We start from the raw sequence: 18,132 nt of genomic DNA on the forward strand, positions 1-18,132 counted from the left end.
TTACCACATTGAAGTATAAAGTGGCATCTCAGAGTAAAAGACATTTTTAAAAAAAATTCTTTTCACCATTTATGCTGCTTGCTGCCTTTTGCCTTTCATTCAGTTTTGAGAGTGACATTCTGTTTATACTGAATTTCAATTTATTTCTGGTTCTGATCTACCAGTGCAGTGTTATTTAGCTTCCAATCCAACAGGGAAATGAATAATACACTCCTGCTGCAACCCAAAAACTTAAATCTAAAATCTTCACAACTGTTGGGGGGGCAAAAAAAAGAGATGAAAATATTTCTATATGTATTAAGACTGACTTAAATAAAAGCAAAATCTTTAAACAAAATAGACCTTTAAGTTCAGAACAAATTGATGGTGTGCCTTTAATGTGTGTACAGGAGGTGGGGAGAAGAGTGGGCATGAAGAAAGAGGCAGAGGCTGTTATGCAGAGACCAAAAATGAAGGTTAAAATCTCAAAAGAAAAAAACCTCCAGTTTTGTAGAGAAAGAATAGATAGAGAATCAATCTAGCTAAGCCCTCATCAGCCCCCAATCACTGTAATGTCTGAGCACTTCACAAATATTAATGCATGTATCCAACCCACACCTTTGTGAGGTAGGGAATTTTGACTATTGGATTAGGAACACAGGCACAGAGAGAGATTATGTCCATGATTCTTCAGTGTCCTGCACCGTGTATAGTCATTTACACCTATGCAAAGTGGAATCAGATTGGATAACATTTGACTGGTGATCATTCCGATTAGATAGTATTTTACAGCCACTTTCTAAAGGTGTAAGTTATTACACAAGGTGTAAGACTGTAGGAAATCAGGACCTAAAGCCCAGATCCTTAAAGGTGTTTAGGTGCCTAACTCTTATTGATTTCAGTTGAAGATGAGGGCCTAAATGATTTGCACAAGGTCACAGAGGAATTCTGTGACAAAGGTTAGACTTGAACTCTGATCTCGCAGTCCCAGGACAATTTCTTAACTACGAGACACAAACAGAGGGCCTGATCCTCCACTCTGTTACACAGGTTTTATGCCAAAGTAATTCTACTGAAGTCAATATACTACCATAAAACCAGTGTGACAGTGGAAAATCGGGCCCAGAGTGTTTTTGAGTAGAACATAAGAATGGCCATACTGGGTCAGACCAAAGGTCCATCTAACCCAGTATCCTGTCTTCTGATAGTGGCCAATACCCGGTGCCCCACAACAAGAGGATATTGTGAAGGCCAAGACTATAACAGAGTTCAAAAAAGAAGTAGATAAATTCATGGAGGATAGGTCCATCAATAGCTATTAGCCAGAATGGGCAGTGATGGTGTCCCTAGCTTCTGTTTGCGAGAAGCTGGGAATAAGCAATGGGGAATGGATCACTTTGATGATTACCCTCTGGGGACCTTGCATTGGCCACTGTCGGAAGATAGGATACTGGGCTAGATGGACCTTTGGTCTGACCCAGTATGGCCATTCTTATGTTATGTTCACAACATCCTCTGGCAAGGAGTTCCACAGGTTGACTGTGCATTGTGTGAAAAAATACTTCCTTTTGTTTGTTTTAAACCTGCTGCCTATTAATTTCACTGGTGACCCCTAGTTCTTGTGTTATGAGTAGTAGTATATACCACTTCCTTATTTACTTTCTCCACACCAGTTATGATTTTATCAACCTCTATCATATCCACCGTTAGTAGTCTCTTTTCCAAGCTGAAAAGTTCCACTTTTATTAATCTCTCATCATACGGTAGCTGTTCCATACCCCTAATCATTTCCGTTGCCCTTTTCGGAACCTTTTCCAATTCCAATATATCTTTTTTGAGATGGGGCGACCACATCTGCACGCAGTATTCAAGATGTGGGCGTACCATGGATTTATATAAGAGCAATATGATATTTTCTCTTATTATCTATCCCTTTCTTAATGATTCCCAACATTCTGTTTGCTTTTTTGACTGCCGCTGCACATTGAGTGGATGTTTTCAGAGAACTATCCACAATGACTCCAAGATATTTCTTGACTGGTAACAGCTAATTTAGACCCCATCATTTTGTGTGTTTAGTTGGGATTATGTTTTCCAATGTGCATTACTCTGCATTTATCAATATTGAATTTCATCTGCCATTTTGTTGCCCAGTCATCCAGTTCTGTGAGATCCTTTTGAGGCTCTTCGCAGTCTGCTTGGGACTTAACTATCTCGAGTAATTTTGTATCTGCAAATTTTGCTACCTCACTGTTCAACTCTTTTTACAGATCATTTATGAATATGTTGAAAGGACTGGTCCTAGTACAGACCCCTGGGGACACCACCATTTACCTCTCTCCATTCTGAAAACTGACCATTTATTCCTACCCTTTGTTTCCTATCTTTTAACCAGTTACCAATCCATGAGAGGGCCTTCCCTCTTATCCCATGATTGCTTACTTTGCTTAAGAACCTTTGGTGAAGGACATGTTCATCATCATTATTACACTGAAATGTTTCTTTGCATATAAACCTTCTGTGAAGGTCCCCTTTCTGGAGAAATTGTGTCAACAGCATCAGAAGCAATAATTATCACACATGCACAAAACAACATTCTCGCACAGAACAGTGGGGTAAATGAATTAGAAATTCTGGGATGTGTATATTTCAAATGGCATTTGCTGTTTTTATATGTAAAGAGGGGGAAATAGTGAGAGTTTAATTTGGGGAAAATGCATTTAAATTTTTTTCAAATATTTACAAGAATAAACATTCTACATCTCCAAAGAAAAGGAAGTCCTAGAACTTTGTGACCTAAATTTTCTCTACCTTCTCTTTCTGAGGATGCAACATGGGGCAAAAATAATTTTAAAATACCCAAGCATAGATGACTTTATGTGCTCCAAATTGCTATTACATCAGCTATTAAATATCTGAAAATTGTTCATGTATGACATTTTAAAATAGCCTACATTAGGATGGAAAAATGTAAACTTTTTAGTATTTAATTTGCATGTAAGACACAGAACCTTAAAAGCCTGATACTTGCACGAGTAGCCCCACAAATTTCAGTGAAACTCTTTCACATAGGTAAAGTTACACATGTGCATAAGCATTTGCCAGATGGGGCCCTAAAGCTGTCCATTTATCACTGTCATTTTCTGACTTTTGGGTATTTAAAGTTGTATGCTGTGTTTTTGTAGACCTGTCAGTCCCAGGATATTAAAGAGATAAGGTGAGTGAGGTAATATTTTTTTATTGGACCAACTTCTGTTAGTGAGAGTGTCAAGCTTTCGAGCTTACTCAGAGCTCTTCTTCAGATCTGGGAAACATACTCAGAGGGTATGTATACATAGCAATATAAACCCAGGCTCAAGCCTAACCTCCCTTCCATCCACACACCAATTGTGTTAACCTAGGGCTTGAGCCAAGGGTCCCAGGACTCTGCAGGCCTGGAGGGTCCAAGCCCATGTTAAGCTGGGATCAAGGGTCTGAGCCCTAGTGCTTGACTTAGGTCCTAGAAGTCCTCTGACTGTATCCCAGAGTTCCTGGGGGCAACGTCCTTAGTCCTCTCTATGCTGACAATCATGGTGCAGTGTATTGTACACCACTGCAAATGGAAGCCACACGTCTTTCAAATTGCAGCAGCTGAGGTCGGCATGAACCTATTGTCTGCAGAACACCAGTCTGCAATCACACTATCAGAGAGCCTGCAGGGTTTTCAATGGAGAGCAATCGGAAGCTTTTTGCAAAGAGAGCCCGAGAGCAGAGTGGGGACTAAGCCACGGCCCTGCAGTTCCCGGCTCAGCACAGCTTGGGGAGGGATGACCCCTAACACCCTGGCCACTCCCCCTCCCACAGGGTAACCATTTGGTCCTGCTGCACTCTCTCTCCCTTGCTCCTGGCCCGCCCCCACACCCCTTCAGGGGCTACATGTGCATAGGTGCCTTGCCAGCGTGCACCATGAGGGTGGTGTGTGGGAGCCAGCCCCAAAACTTCCCCATTGCTTCCCAGGGATCCGTTATCTGGGGAGGCACTTCACTGCCCCAACAGCCAGCCAGGTTTCCTCTGAAACCTACATTTTATATCAAACTTCAAAACAGACAAAAATCAATACAAAAACAATCCAACAAAAACACCTTCATCGAACATCCCATTTTAAAAAAGCATTGCAAAGTTTCATTTTAATAGTTTGACAACCCAGGAGACTGATGTCTAGAGCCCTGCACATACGTGGATATCCGCTTTATAGCTGCAGACAGCCACATCCGTGGCTGCAGATAGCCGTGGATCATTTTTGCAGAGCGGATGCGGATACAAATTTTGTGTCTGCGTAGGGTTCTACCGCTGTCCTAAATATCCTGAAAACAGGGGCACATGGGCATTTTCCTGCCCTTGTGATTCAGCCTAGAGGTGGAGAGCCCAATTCTCAGATTAGATGGCAGGCTTCTCAAACGGTGCAGTCGTAGGCCTAAAATGTCAACACTTGGGGTGGGGGGCTGCTAGCCACTCTGGGATAGGGTTACTTTGACTCGGGTCTGTGCACTGCAGTGTGGACGCCAGAGCCCTAGGTTCGAGCATGGGTCAGAAAATCCTTAACCTAGGGTTAAAATGCAGTGTAGATGCTCAAGCCCAGGGTTTCCTGACACTGGTCAGCTGACTCAAGTCCCATGAACCGCAGGCTTACATTGCTGTGTAGGCATACCCTGACTGTCACAGCTAAATACAAGGTGGACCAGATTGTTTAGCATTAGTAGTTAACACATATTTGAAGGGACCATTCAAGGTAAAGTGGACCGTTAACACCCCTTCAGTCATAGGAGGGAATGGAGGGTGGGGAAAAGGCAACTGGAGGGCAGTGGTTGTTAGCGGCTTATAGATTCTTGAAATAGGCCTTAAATCCAGTGTCTCTATTCAGTCCATGATTTTAAGTGTCTTGCAAAGATATGAATTTAAGCTCCCACTCTTGTCTTTTGAAAGTGTTGTGCAGGTTTCCTTTGAGGATGAGGGCTGATAGGTCAGATATAGAGAGTAATCAGGCTGAGGAAACCCCATAGAGGGCACAGAGCCTATATGCAGATAACCTTGTCTCTCAGGAAGATACCAGAGATCTGCAGATTTCAGGGACTGAATCCACTGCTTGTCGGAGGAGGAATGCCAAACCCACCTCAAGGTGAATGAATCAGGAGGAAACTAGTTTTCTTAGTTTCCTTTGTTAAGGGAATATTGTAGGATTTTCTTGCCCACTGCAACTCCTCCAGTTGTTTTTTCCATGAAAGGGTATGATAGGCTTACATGTTATTAAGTTCCTCATTTTCATGCATATTAGATTCAGTCAGATTTAATTAACTCACAAAAAGAAAAGGGAAATTGAAGAAAAAAATTCATCTTCATTAGGCATATGTTTGTGTCTATAACATATAAAGTTACTCTGATGTGCTTGCTAGTGAGAGATTGAAGAAGAGTGTGTGTGAGAGTTTTTTATTCTCTCAGTTTGCCAGGAGCATAAAACACAATTATGCCTGCAATACATTTCAGAATATTTTTGCAATGACCTTTTAGGGCACAGTAAAAAAGTTTGTAGGTAGAGCTGGTTGAAATGTGTTTTTGAAAAAAAATAAAATCACAAAATATATATTCTGAAGTTTTCAAAATGGGATTATTTTATTTTATTTTGGGGGGGGGAATCATGAATTATTAAACAACAGAAGCACTAATGCAGAATCTTGAAGCACCTCACTGTTCACTTTTTGTTATGATAAAAATTGACCATTCAAATCCTAGTTTTTGTTCCCAGTCTCCTAACCAGTTCTGGATTCATAACTATACTTTGTCTTTACCCCCAGGACTACTTAGTTCCCTTAGTAGCCTGTTGTGAGGTATTTTGTCAAAGGCCTTTTTAAAGTTTAAACAAATTTATATCAGCTGGTTTTCCGCCATCCACTACTTTATTGATCCATTTGAAGGACTTTCCTTTGCAGAAAATGTACTGGCTATATCCTACCATGACTGTCCAGGTCTTTAATTCTACTTTTTGTTATAATTTCTGCCAATTTCTCTGGTAGAGATATAAGGGCTTATTTGTCAATTTTCCAGGATCACCCCTAGAGTTTTATTAAAAATACATGTACAACATTTGCTTCCCCTCACTGCCTTGCTATAGCAGCAGTGGGAGAGAAATTAAGAGACAGATTTTCCTTAACATACTATGACAGCTCATGACAGAGCCCCAGGCCAATTCACTTGTGTATTAGAATAGATCAAAGTGATTATTAAATGTATAAGAGTATTTGATGTTTAAACTTCATGAAAACTAGTGGGATGTTTCTTGCATTGTTTTCACTTATCTGTATCCTATCATAATGTAGTAGCAATAATAATAATAATTTTCCTTTCCTTAGCTAATAAACCTTAATTAGTTTACTATAGAATTGGCTGCCAGTGTTGTCTTTGGTGTAAGATCAAGGGTACCAATTAATCTGGGGTAAGTGACTGGTCTCTTGGGACTGGAAGCAACCTAAATGTGGTGTGATTGTTGGTTTAAGTAACTTTTTAATCATAAAATCCTGTTTGTCTGGGTGGCAAGACAGGCTGGAGAGTCTAAGACGGTGATGAACAACCTGCGGCCCATCAGGGCAAGCCGCTGGCAGTCTGCCAGACTGACTGTTTTGCACGGCTGCTCATGGCCACTGGGAGCTATGGGCAGTCGTGCAAGTGTAAACAAATGGTCTGGCAGACCGACAGTGGCTTGCCCTAATGGGCCAAATGCAACCCGCAGGCTGCCCACCACTGGTCTAAGGATACTGTCTGTGACTCTATGGTAAGACTGATATAGCGATCCAGGAATTCACATTTGTTACTGGCTTGGTGAAATCTAATTGTAGAGCACATCACCAGCTTGGGATGTCTGCCCTGTTTCTGACAGTTTGCCCTGAGGTAGTTACTCACAGTCATGAGCCACTCCAAATAGTGACACACATACACGTACAAATACATTTAGCTTGCAGATGCTGTTAACAACGTGTTTCCCTTCCCCTGCTTATTTATGCTTGTCTTTCCTCCTCAGAGTATTTTTTTAAAAAAAATTGAAGCAATCACTCACTGACTAATAAGATACATATTTTTCATTTGGCATCATTTTGGCTCTTGTACTTAGAGGGAACTGAGCTTAGATCTGAGGAAGTGAAAGGTGCATATAGAAAACAACCAATAAAACTTACTGTCATGGCATCACACTCATCCACAAGCTAATGTTGAAATGTGAAGGAAGAGAAAGGGAAGGGGCTGCATTAGTTTGGCACCTGCACTCCTAAGAAGCAAACAACAATGCAGAGGAGGAGAGGAGGAAAGAACTGCGGCAAGTGCATGTGATGCATCATGCATTGCCTATTTGTCATTCCAGGCACTAAATGGAAAGCAGACAAGTAATCTGACAAAGGCCCCTCTTGCACTTTGTCTGTGGTCCCCCACTGCAAAAAGTAAAAGTTGGATTCATTCTCCATGGTGACACTGCACGACAAGTGTCCTCACGGCTGAATGGCCACTGAGATTAAACACTCCACACATCCATTTTAATAAAGGCAGGACAGTTTGGAGAGCACTGGTGGATAATAGATTTGGCTACCTAGTGCTGATATATCCCCTCCAGGCGTTCACCTGCTTCCTCACCCGTGGGCTGCTGTTCTTCAGGAAGGCAGCTGGTAGCCACATGCTCTAGCATAGTGTATTGTCAAAGCAATAGGTGTCTATTCATGCTTATGAAAGAAACCCTCTCCACATTCCCTGTAGGGCGGCAGGTGCACCTACATGTCACTACTGATTCCATTGTGCTGAAATGACATTCTGAGTGGACACTGAGTGGCATTAAGAGCTGGCCAGACATCCCTCTTCAACTGGACATAGTGGAAGTGTCCCTCCATTATCCTACGTGCTTTCACAGAGAAGGGCTCCTCATGAACATAAGGGGCAATGCTGACAAGACTAGTCTTCAGGGCTGTCCCACAAAGATTTCTTGCTTGTCATGTCAGTGCAAAGATGTTTAGTCCCTGCTGCTGCTGCTGAATTGATACTTCTCCTCCAGAGCATGATGTTGGGCCATGTATGAAATTGCCAGATTCCATTTTTTGAGACACCAGTCCTGTTGACTTGTGTTGTAGATGGCTGAGGTCTATCTGCCTGTTCCCTAGGAGAAAGGAAGCCAGACTGGATTTAAATCAGGGGTCAATGTGCATGACCATAATGAAATGTTCCTTGCCCATTATGAATTTTGTGTGGCCATTACCAAGCAGTTTAGACATGTTCTCTACCAGGGATTCTCCAGTGAGGTCCTTTTTCTGGCTGTATAGGGTCTGCACGTGATTCAGTTTCTTCTCCAGTAGGCAAATCCAAGGTATAATTGGACTGATCCTTCAGTCATCACTGCTGGCAAGCTTTGTGGCCACATCAGAATGGCATAAGATGTCACACAGCTTCTTCATGAATGGCCAGTCAGAACGAGCTAAATGCAGGCTGGTGTCAGACTGGGCCTGGGCAGTACCCTAGACAAAGCGTTTGTATGGCAACTCTCTGTTCACACAGCTGGCCTAGCATACGGAAGGAGGAATTCCACCTTGTCACCCCCTCCCGCTTCATCTGGAGACATGGTAGTTGCAAGCTCCCCTACAGCTTTCAGGATGCAGTGTGTTGTGCAAGATGGTCTGAAATGGCTGGGGGTCTTTCTGGCTGTGGTAAGAAGTGTCTTCACTTGCCTGTTCCCGGCCAGGAATTCTCCGACAACAAGATTCAGGCAGTGGGCAACATAAGGAATGCGTGCAAGTCCATCATCATGCCCTGCTTTCATTATGTTGACCACATTGCCAGATGACAGGAAGAGGGGCTGTAACCACTCCTCAGTGACAGCTGTCGGTTTCTGCAAGATGTCCTGGGCAGTCCAGTGAGTCTCAGAGCCACAAAATGAGAGAGTGGCATGCTGTCAATGAAGGGTGGTGCTGCCACTGCTGATCCAGTGTGCACTGACAGATACGTAATCTTTGGTCTGACCCCAAGTCCACATGCCTGTGGGGGAGGTGTACCCTCACACCTTCACAGTTGCCTGTGGCACCATGAACAACAGAACACAGCTCTGTCATAGCTTTCTTTGCAAAGAAAGAGTGACTGAGTATCCACCACCTTGGAGCAGCAGCAACCAACTCCGTGAAACCTTCATTCTCCATGAGAGAGAAGGGGAGCATGTCCGTAGCCAGCATCTTCATAGAGACTGCAGTCAGCAATCTTCCCTGTGAACAACTCCAAGTTGGAGATAGAAGAGTGCAGATATATTTCTGTCCTCTCAAAATGCTCTCAGCTAGCATCTGCTGACTGGTGAGAGAAGAAGCACATGACAACACTCCTGAAGTCAATGGGGCTACAATGTTTTATACCAACTGAGAATCTGCCCCTCAGTGAGGAGCCCCACAAAGGGATCCTCATGGAGATTTCTTGGCCATCTCCCATTAGGTCTTACTGCAGGAGGTGATGATCCTGTCCCATATTTCTTAGCCCTCTAGGTCTCTATGTATTCTCTCTGGGTCTTCCAAAGAAAGCTAGTCAAAACACAGAAACATATAGTTGCATAGAAAATTTCAAAACTCTCTGTTTCACGGGTTCTAAATGGACTCATTTTCCATTTTTCCACAATGTTTTCCACAACATTTTTCTCTATTTTTTCTTTTAAATTTTTATCGAAACCATTACTAAGCATTTTCTGTTTGTTAAAATTCATTTTTGGAAATAAAAACTGTTGAATAACTATTTCAAACATGATCTGGAAGAAAATTTAAATGAAAAATATTGACAAAAAGGTCTTGGAAACTGTAGCAAGAAAGAAAATTTCAAATATGTTAATTATTCACAAAGAGTTCCACTTTTAAAATAAGGTAATTGTTCCTCTGAAAAATATTTTAATGTGAAGATTTTTGGCCACTCATTGTCCTCTAGAATGTTTACAATGTGAAGATGAAGTTTTGGGCAGCTTTTTCAGCCACCAGCCCTCAATGGCCAGTCTAGGAACTTATGTCTCCCATCTCACGTTATTGGCCAGACTCAGATTCCTGAAATAACTTACTTCATAGTGGAGATCATTGTTGGAATGGATTCAGTGGCCCTGAAACCTTGCAACTTTGTACAAATCTGCACAGCTGTACTGTAATATGACATAGGAGTTTGTACATATATAATGTTCTTTCATAATTTTTTTAAAGCCTGTAAATTGGAATGCTCTCAATAGACCTGGGCAGAAGTTGATTAAATTACTACTCTCCTCTGTTTTGTCACAATTTTTCTTTCTTATTCCATCTTCTCTTTCTTGTTTCCTTTCCTACTTCAGTTGTTACCTTTTGTATCCTGCTATTTAAAAAAGAAAATCTCCTTCTGTATTATGTTGAATCCATTCATGAAATACTACATAATTTTTGCAGCAATATGTGTGTATATATCTATACACATATACATACACACACACAAACACACACTATCTCTATATCTGTGTGAGTGTCTTATATTTTTGCTTAACCAAACTCTAGAACAGTGGTTCCCAAACTTGTTCCGCCGCTTGTTCAGGGAAAGCCCCTGGCGGGCCGGGCCGGTTTGTTTACCTGATGCATCTGCAGGTTCGGCCGATCGCGGCTCCCAGTGGCCGGTTTGTTTACCTGCCACAATCGGCCGAACCTGCGGACGCAGCAGGTAAACAAATTAAAACATTACTATTGAACCAAGAAGTGTTCAAAAGCTAGGAAATAACAAAGCTAACATTGCAAGTGCAGACTTGACTCTGCTTTTCTGTGCTGCTTTTCATTCTCACTTTCTCACGTTTTCATTTTGCTGGCAAACTGTAGCAGGAAAACTTGTTTCCCGCTGTCTCCTTCAGAGACTGTATTGAAGAGACAGCTGGCAAAACCAAACACAAAAACTTTCTTAGTAACATACCTAGATGCATAATTTCCCTTATTAGGTTTGTGAAACAGGAGGGTTTTCATGTTTTGGAATGCTTGGGGAAAAAAATTGTGATTTCTCCCTTCCCCACACCCTCCCCTCATTTTCTTATTGTAGGGCTTGATTCTGCAATGTGCTGAGAGCTCTGGCCTCAAACCAGAGAAATGCTTAAACGTGTCCTTTAAAGTTAAATATGTGAGTAGTCCCACTAAAGTTCATGGGACTATACAAATGCTTCAGCAGTGAGCACCCCCCGGCACACTGAAAAGTTGGCACCTGTAGCTCCAGCCCCGAAGTCGGTGCCTATACAAGGAGTCACATATTAACTTCTTAAGAGCCACATGTGGCTCCGGAGCCACAGGTTGGCCACCCCTGGCCTAGAGGAAACACTGGCCTTTGACTTTTACAATGGAGACAAGTATACCTTCACTCCACGAGTTGAAGCATTTAGGGTTCTATGTGTTTGTAAAGTCAAATATTTTTCCTGGTTATTAGTGCTGCATGACAGCGTGTCAAGTAAATGTCCAACATGAAACATGCTAGACATCATGTATTAACTCAATCAATAAACTATTATTGTGCAGTATTTTCGAATCCTCTGCAAGGTCACTTTACTATGTTACAGTTGAAATGATGGTACAAATATAAAGGGCATGCTGCCAGACACTCACAAAAGAAACAAAACACAAGTAGGTGTATTTACAGAAAAATGATTCTTCAATGAAGGGCCCTAAAAATCTCATCTCTAACCCAGAGGATATTGACTAGATAAGCTTTTTGATTCAGATCTTGCAGCTAACTAGGAGCTTGATCCTGAAAGATGCTGAGCATTCTAACTTGATCTAGCAAATCGTTTTTGCACATGATTATTTTTAAGCATTTGTATAGTCCCATGAACTTTAGTGGGACTACTCACATATTTAACTTTAAAGGACACGTTTAAGCATTTCTCTGGATTGAGGCCAGAGCTCTCAGCACATTGCAGAATCAAGCCCTACAATAAGAAAATGAGGGGAGGGTGTGGGGAAAGGAGAAATCACGATTTTTTTCCCCAAGCATTCCAAAACATGAAAACCCTCCTGTTTCAGAAACCTAATAAAGGAAATTATGCAGCTAGGTATGTTACTAAGAAAGTTTGTGTTTGGTTTTGCCAGCTGTCTCTTCAATACAGTCTCTGAAGGAGACAGCGGGAAACAAGTTTTCCTGCTACAGTTTGCCAGCAAAATGAAAACGTGAGAAAGTGAGAATGAAAAGCAGCACATATGGGCGATAGTGATGATGTTGCTAAGACAAAAATTTGCATTTCAACAAAACAATGTCTTTTGCATTGGTGATTACTGTTATGATCACTATCAAACCCCCTAATTAAAATGTGTGTGAGATATACATACACACAAAATACATGTATTTATTCATACAAAAACTGCATTAAAATAACCCCTAAATCAGGAAATTCCATGGACAGACTTAATCCTGCTCGTTTCTGTGCCTGCTTTAAAAGTCATAAATTAGATGTTACTGTTCCACTAACAGAAGATCACACATTACTTCCTACAACCTTAGATATATATGTGTGGAATCTTCAAATACTACAATTAAAAATGGAGTAAAAGTAATTTATTATCAGAATGGTTCACTATATCATTACACCATAGACATGGTATATGATAAGTTAACTTCTCCCTTAGATAAGTGACTTGCCCAAAGTCACAAAGGAAATCTATGGCAGGGATAGGCATTCAACCTAGATCTCCCAAGACCCTTCCCGTACCTTTATCACAAGATCATCCTTAGCTGGGTGTTCAAACACTTTTGTTAGTATCCATTTACTGTATATTTTCTTTGCAACAAGCAGCGCACAGTAAGGTGTTAGTTAGCCAGTTAATTACGAAGCAAAATTAGCTGTGAATTGAGGTGGTCAGTATGCCAGCAAATTCTGACTATCAGTCAGGTCACATACAGGTTGTATAAGTGACGTTCATTGTGTCCGTGGCATACGGCATAAGTGGCTCTCTCTGATTGTCTGGCACTCCTAGAGCTATAGGCGAAACTCCAAGAAACTGTCCCTAGGTAACTAAGGCTGAAAAAAATATATATGGTGTTCTATGGAATGTCAGTAGTAGTATGTGACCATGAAATTGAAGTAAGAATTATAATGTACTTCAAATACAAAAGGGTGCAGAGTCAAGTCATTGCACTTGCAATGTTAAACTTTATTTCCTAGCTTTTGCGCACTTCTTGGTTCTATAGCAATGTTCTGATTTCAAAGCTTGGCTGGCTTGCCAAAACTATCAATATCGCATGTAGGGCCTAATCTTCGGATGCTGTAAATCAGCATAGGTCCCTTGACTTCATTGGAGCTATGTTGCTTTACATCAACTGAGGATCTGTCCCATAGAATCCATTGTCTAGGATGGTTTGATTAGATACCACTGAAAGACTCTGCCCTATGTGTCTTAGGAGGACCACAGGAGGGAGCCCCTCTCCTGCAGAGCCAGAGAGTAGAAAGACATTTCAGAGTGCCGTTGAAGTCAAAGCCTGCAACATTTTAAAGGATAAACCCCATAAACCCATCTATTAAGAGGGTAAAAGGAAAACACGAAGGAGCTGTTTGTTTACTCTAACTTCTTTTGTTTCATCCATTTAAAATAGGGCTTGATCCTGCCCCCATTGGTAAATGGGGATGAGAGAGTGAGTGGGATCAGACAATGTTAAACTTCCATTACTTAAATGGGGCAACACTAGGCTCATAACATGGCAAAGTGACTTTTATCTGCTTTTTATGGATGAGATTCCAGTTATGCACCAAGTAGATGCACGACAATGACATCATCAAAAAGAGTCCTAATCAAAACATGGCCTTGTTCTGGCCCTGTGTGTTTGCATCCCTATGCTCAAACACAGTAAAGTGAATCAGGAATTTGGGGTTCTATTCCTGGTTCTGCCTCTGGCTTGCTGACCTAGGGCAAGTCACCTTCATCTCTGTGCCTAAATTTCCTCATCTGTTAAAGTGGGGACAAGAATGTGTGTTCCTCATGGAACTGTTCCTAGGCTCAAGAACCTCATATTGAAAATAGTTATAGCAGTGCAAGATATTATTAAACCAGTAGGAAAGTGTTATCACTGAAAATCTGTGCAAACTCTGAATGCCACGTGTGTTCCAATGTAATCTTCCATCTGTCACTGAAGCATTTGCTAGAGGTGACACTGGGGCAGCAAAAGACACTCACACAGATACTGTGGAATAGACATACGTAGATGGCAGCTCCGTAAACTGAATTAAAACATAATTACTTGCATCATGAGAATTTCCTAATGAAACTCCTCAGTCAAAGTAGGACTGGAGTGGGAATTAAATAGTGCATAGGTGTTGCACTAGCTGTCTGCACAGGGGAGAATTTTTACTCTAATTAAAACTTTGTATTAGTATCTTAGTATTGCCATCATCCATGTATTGTATGAAGACAGGTCAGGACTAGAGAATTCAAATTTTACATGCTCAGTTCAGGACACAGCATAATATTTTATATAAACAGCTGAAAATTTCACGTCTAAACAATCAAATTCCCCCCTCTCCCCCAAAAAGCGAATGTGTGTTCAGAATTTTGAAATGTCCAATCTGTCATATCATTTGGTTTTTCACTTCCCTGCTCAAAAGTTTTAATGCCCTTCATTATATTCCCGTAAACACTCAAAACATGATTAATATTCTAGCTCATCCCCATCTCTGTTACATTTGGGAGCTTGTTTTAAGTATAGAGGGAAATGATAGTAGCTCAGATACCACTGTCTGTGATTGTCAATAGTCTGATTTTTTTAACGGCATCCAATGTAGTTTTAATGTTCTAAAGAAAACTGCTTGTGCATCCTTGAAATAAAGTCCTTACCATGTCCAATATGTCTAACCATAAAATATCTGGTAAGGATAAGTCTTCTGGAAGGGGTGAATGGTGATGCAGCATCAATTCACTAAATCTGCCATAACACAATTAAGAGGTATTTGAGATGTCAAGTCTCATCAATATCAAAAACTACCTAAAGTAAGGACAAGAGGAGATCAGAAAAATGGTAATGAGTGTAGGAAATAACATTATCTGGGGCTAGCTAACTATAGTTTAAAGAGAGATTCAAATCAAAGCCAGAGATCTGAGTATCCTTGAACTTCATGGAAGTTTGGATCAATAGCCAGATCTAAACCTCATAGGGAGTTTCTAACCCTAGAAAGGGACAAATCAAAATCCCAAATTGTTGTAAAAACTCAGATCTTCATTTGTATTCTACCTTTGAAGCCCAGGCCCATTTATAATATACTTACGATTAGCTGTAACTTAAAATGCAGCTGAAATCATGGAGTTTGGGGAACATGTGAAGGAAAGGTCAAAAAGACCTTTATAACATTCATCCCACTTTTCATTACTGATTCAGAAACCAGAGGTGGCTTAAAAATCATCTCCTCATGACCTGATTTTCTGGCAGAGAAAGAGGACTTTATCAACCTGTTTAAAAGCTGTCATTGCTCCAAGCAACTATGACAGTTTCCACCAATTTTCAACACTATATATTTGTCCTCCTTCCTTACATCTCTGCCATCTACCTCATTAAATGGCTACATTTCTCCTGACCTATCAACTCATATTGCTACAACCCTCATCGCCACTTTCTGCCCATCCCTCTTGCCTCAAGATATTGTGAACTGCTTAAAGGAAAAAAACAAACAAATCAGACACTATCCAGCAGAAACTCTCCTCTTGCTTCGCCCCCTCCCACACTCACTATTCCATTCCTCCCTTCCTTCAGCTCTCACCTCCTTTGGTCTCCAAAGCTGGGGTGTCTCTTTTATTCTCCTCATCCACCCCCTCAACCATCTCTTGTTTCCTGTTCTATCACACTAGATAATTCCACAGCCGTCCTTACTTTCCATGCTTGGAAACGCTGTCATCTTTCACTCTTCTTTTCCCCTCACGCTCAGGCTATTGCTAAATCCTGCCACTTACTTGTTTACAAAATTATCTCTTCTTTCCTAGACATCCTTACTGAAAAAAACCTTTGTCTTTGACCTGATAATCTCCTGCCTTGACTATTGTAACCTTCTTCCTGAAACTAACACTGCTCATGACCCCCCCCTCCATTTTATCCAAAATGCCATAATCAAAATTAGTCTTCCTCGCCTGCTGCTCTAACCACTTCATCCCACTTTATAGATCCCTTCATTAGCTCCACAGTCCCTTCCACTGTGCTGCACTTTCAGCAAGTACTGCAGGCACTGCCCTGCCATAATGGTAAAGGGCCTAGCACATTTTGGGTAATAAATAAATAAAAGAGCTGATTAAAAAACATGAACAAAAATTGAAATTGTGTCTACATTTTTCCCATTTTTGACTTCACCTAAAACTGAAATTTTGAAAATTTCAACTAATTCTAATAAAAATAATGGGGGGTTTCATACAGTGCAACAATCAGTTCTGGCTTTGGTTGCTTTCAAGGTTGTCCTTGCTTACAACATTATGTTAATTTTAAAGAACATAACTGTCACATCAACATCTATGATATAGATGAAACCTTCTCCTTGCTGAACAAGAAAGAATGTGCTTTCTACCTTTTCTCAATTATACTGGGATTAGCTGTCACCAGCTGGGTCTTGGATCCAACATCCTTGCTGTATTCACTGGACAGAGGAGGAAGGTTGCATCTGCAGAAACAAAGACATCCAAGGTTTTTAATTGTCATGTTCCAGTTTCAGGCTTTTTATATTGTAGGAATCCAGTTTGCACATAAGGTCATGCAAGCTGACAGAAAATTTGCAATACTAATACTGGGCCAAATGAAAAAATGGTTATGGGCTAAATCTTCAGAATTGCTTACACTTTATTTAAGCATCAAACTCTCCCAATATGTGTATCTACAACAGGGTATTTTTGCACTAAAATGTGGATAAGTGCAAATTTATGCACTTTGGAAAGATGGTCCTATATTAGTGTATTGACAGTAAACTCTGAAGCAAATAATGAAAAGTGTCTAGATTTATATATCGAATGTCCCTGCTAACAGGCTATTGGCAAAAGGGGACATTATGCACAGAAATACATTTCAACTAACCTTTTTAAAATCCCATTCCCCTCAGTACTTTTCCTTGTTGGCTGACTGTGTCCCAGAATGCATCATTCTGTAACATCACAACCATCATGGACTACATACTTGCAAACTTTGAAGCCTGTGGTATTTTTGATGTCACATTCTGAAATCTCTTCAGTAGAACAGAAAGTACCAACGGGACTCCACAGGTGGAGGAAAAAATATTTTTTAGTGGTTACTTAACATGAATTTCTGGGTTTGAATGCCTCCCACAACCTGGCTGCGGGAGACATTAAGTACACTACTCTACTTTGCAGATCATTTTTAGGAAAGAAGATAGGTAAAGGGGAAGACTAAGAGAAAAAAAAAAGAGACAGAAACTCCTGTCACTGAAACTAGACCCAAATGCTCCACAATGAAGAGATGGACGGTGGAAATAATGCTAAATGTAGGCCAACGTGCACCAACACCAGGCATTGTTGAATCCCAATGAATACATCTTGTGCAGAACCACATCCCTTGCCTGCTTCATTCACTGAAACTGCAGCATACAGAAACAGAATATGATCGAAGGCAGCATTTCTCAAGCTGGGGGTCCTGACCCAAAAGGGGGTTTCAAGCCTATTGTAGGGGGATCACAGTATTGCCACCCTTACTTCTGTGCTGCCTTCAGAGCTGGACAGCCGTAGAGCGGTGGCTGCAGGCCAGGCTCCCAGCTCTGAAGACAGTGCCGCGGCCAGCAGCAGTGTAGAAGGAAGGATGGCCTGGTATGGGGGAAGGAGGCGGCGCGGGGGGCAGTCACTTCTTTTTGGGGGCAGGTTGTCATAGCTTGAAATATTTTCAAAGAGGGTCCCAGCAAAAAAACGTTTGAGAACCCCGATCTAAGGAAAGGGGGCATGGCCATGTGTAATAGTCCTGCTTTTTATGCTCCCCCCCAAAAGTGCATGCTCAGAAGAGGTGCAAGCCAAGCAAAAAAGTAAAAAAAAGCCTCTGGTTGTTTTAACCTATACATGCAACTGCACTCAACCCAGTGGCTAGGGGGACTCAAAAGTCAAGCAGGGCAGGATCCAGGATAGACAGCAACATCATTTCATATCCGTCTCCTTTTCTCCTGTTTTACCAGGATGACAC

At 41.3% G+C, this 18,132-nt stretch overlaps 1 protein-coding gene across 3 annotated transcripts in view; it reads right to left on the reverse strand.

Annotated features, from left to right (window-relative positions):
- ST8SIA1 (ST8 alpha-N-acetyl-neuraminide alpha-2,8-sialyltransferase 1) overlaps positions 1–18,132 on the reverse strand; it is a 171,411-nt gene that overhangs the window by 52,282 nt on the left and 100,997 nt on the right. Inside the window, exons 4-5 of one of the 3 annotated variants that reach the window (XM_075121718.1) lie at positions 16,526–16,618; positions 14,817–14,904 (exon numbers count right to left, since the gene is read on the reverse strand). The exons of 1 other annotated variant lie outside the window; for it this stretch is intronic. In XM_075121718.1, the coding sequence (XP_074977819.1) occupies positions 14,817–14,904; positions 16,526–16,618 (181 nt within the window). The remainder of the gene's footprint in view (positions 1–14,816; positions 14,905–16,525; positions 16,619–18,132) is intronic. One more of the 3 variants, XM_048826596.2, reaches the window with a different exon arrangement.

The sequence above is a fragment of the Caretta caretta genome, chromosome 1, assembly GCF_965140235.1.
Source record: "Caretta caretta isolate rCarCar2 chromosome 1, rCarCar1.hap1, whole genome shotgun sequence".
Lineage (NCBI taxonomy): Eukaryota > Metazoa > Chordata > Testudines > Cheloniidae > Caretta > Caretta caretta.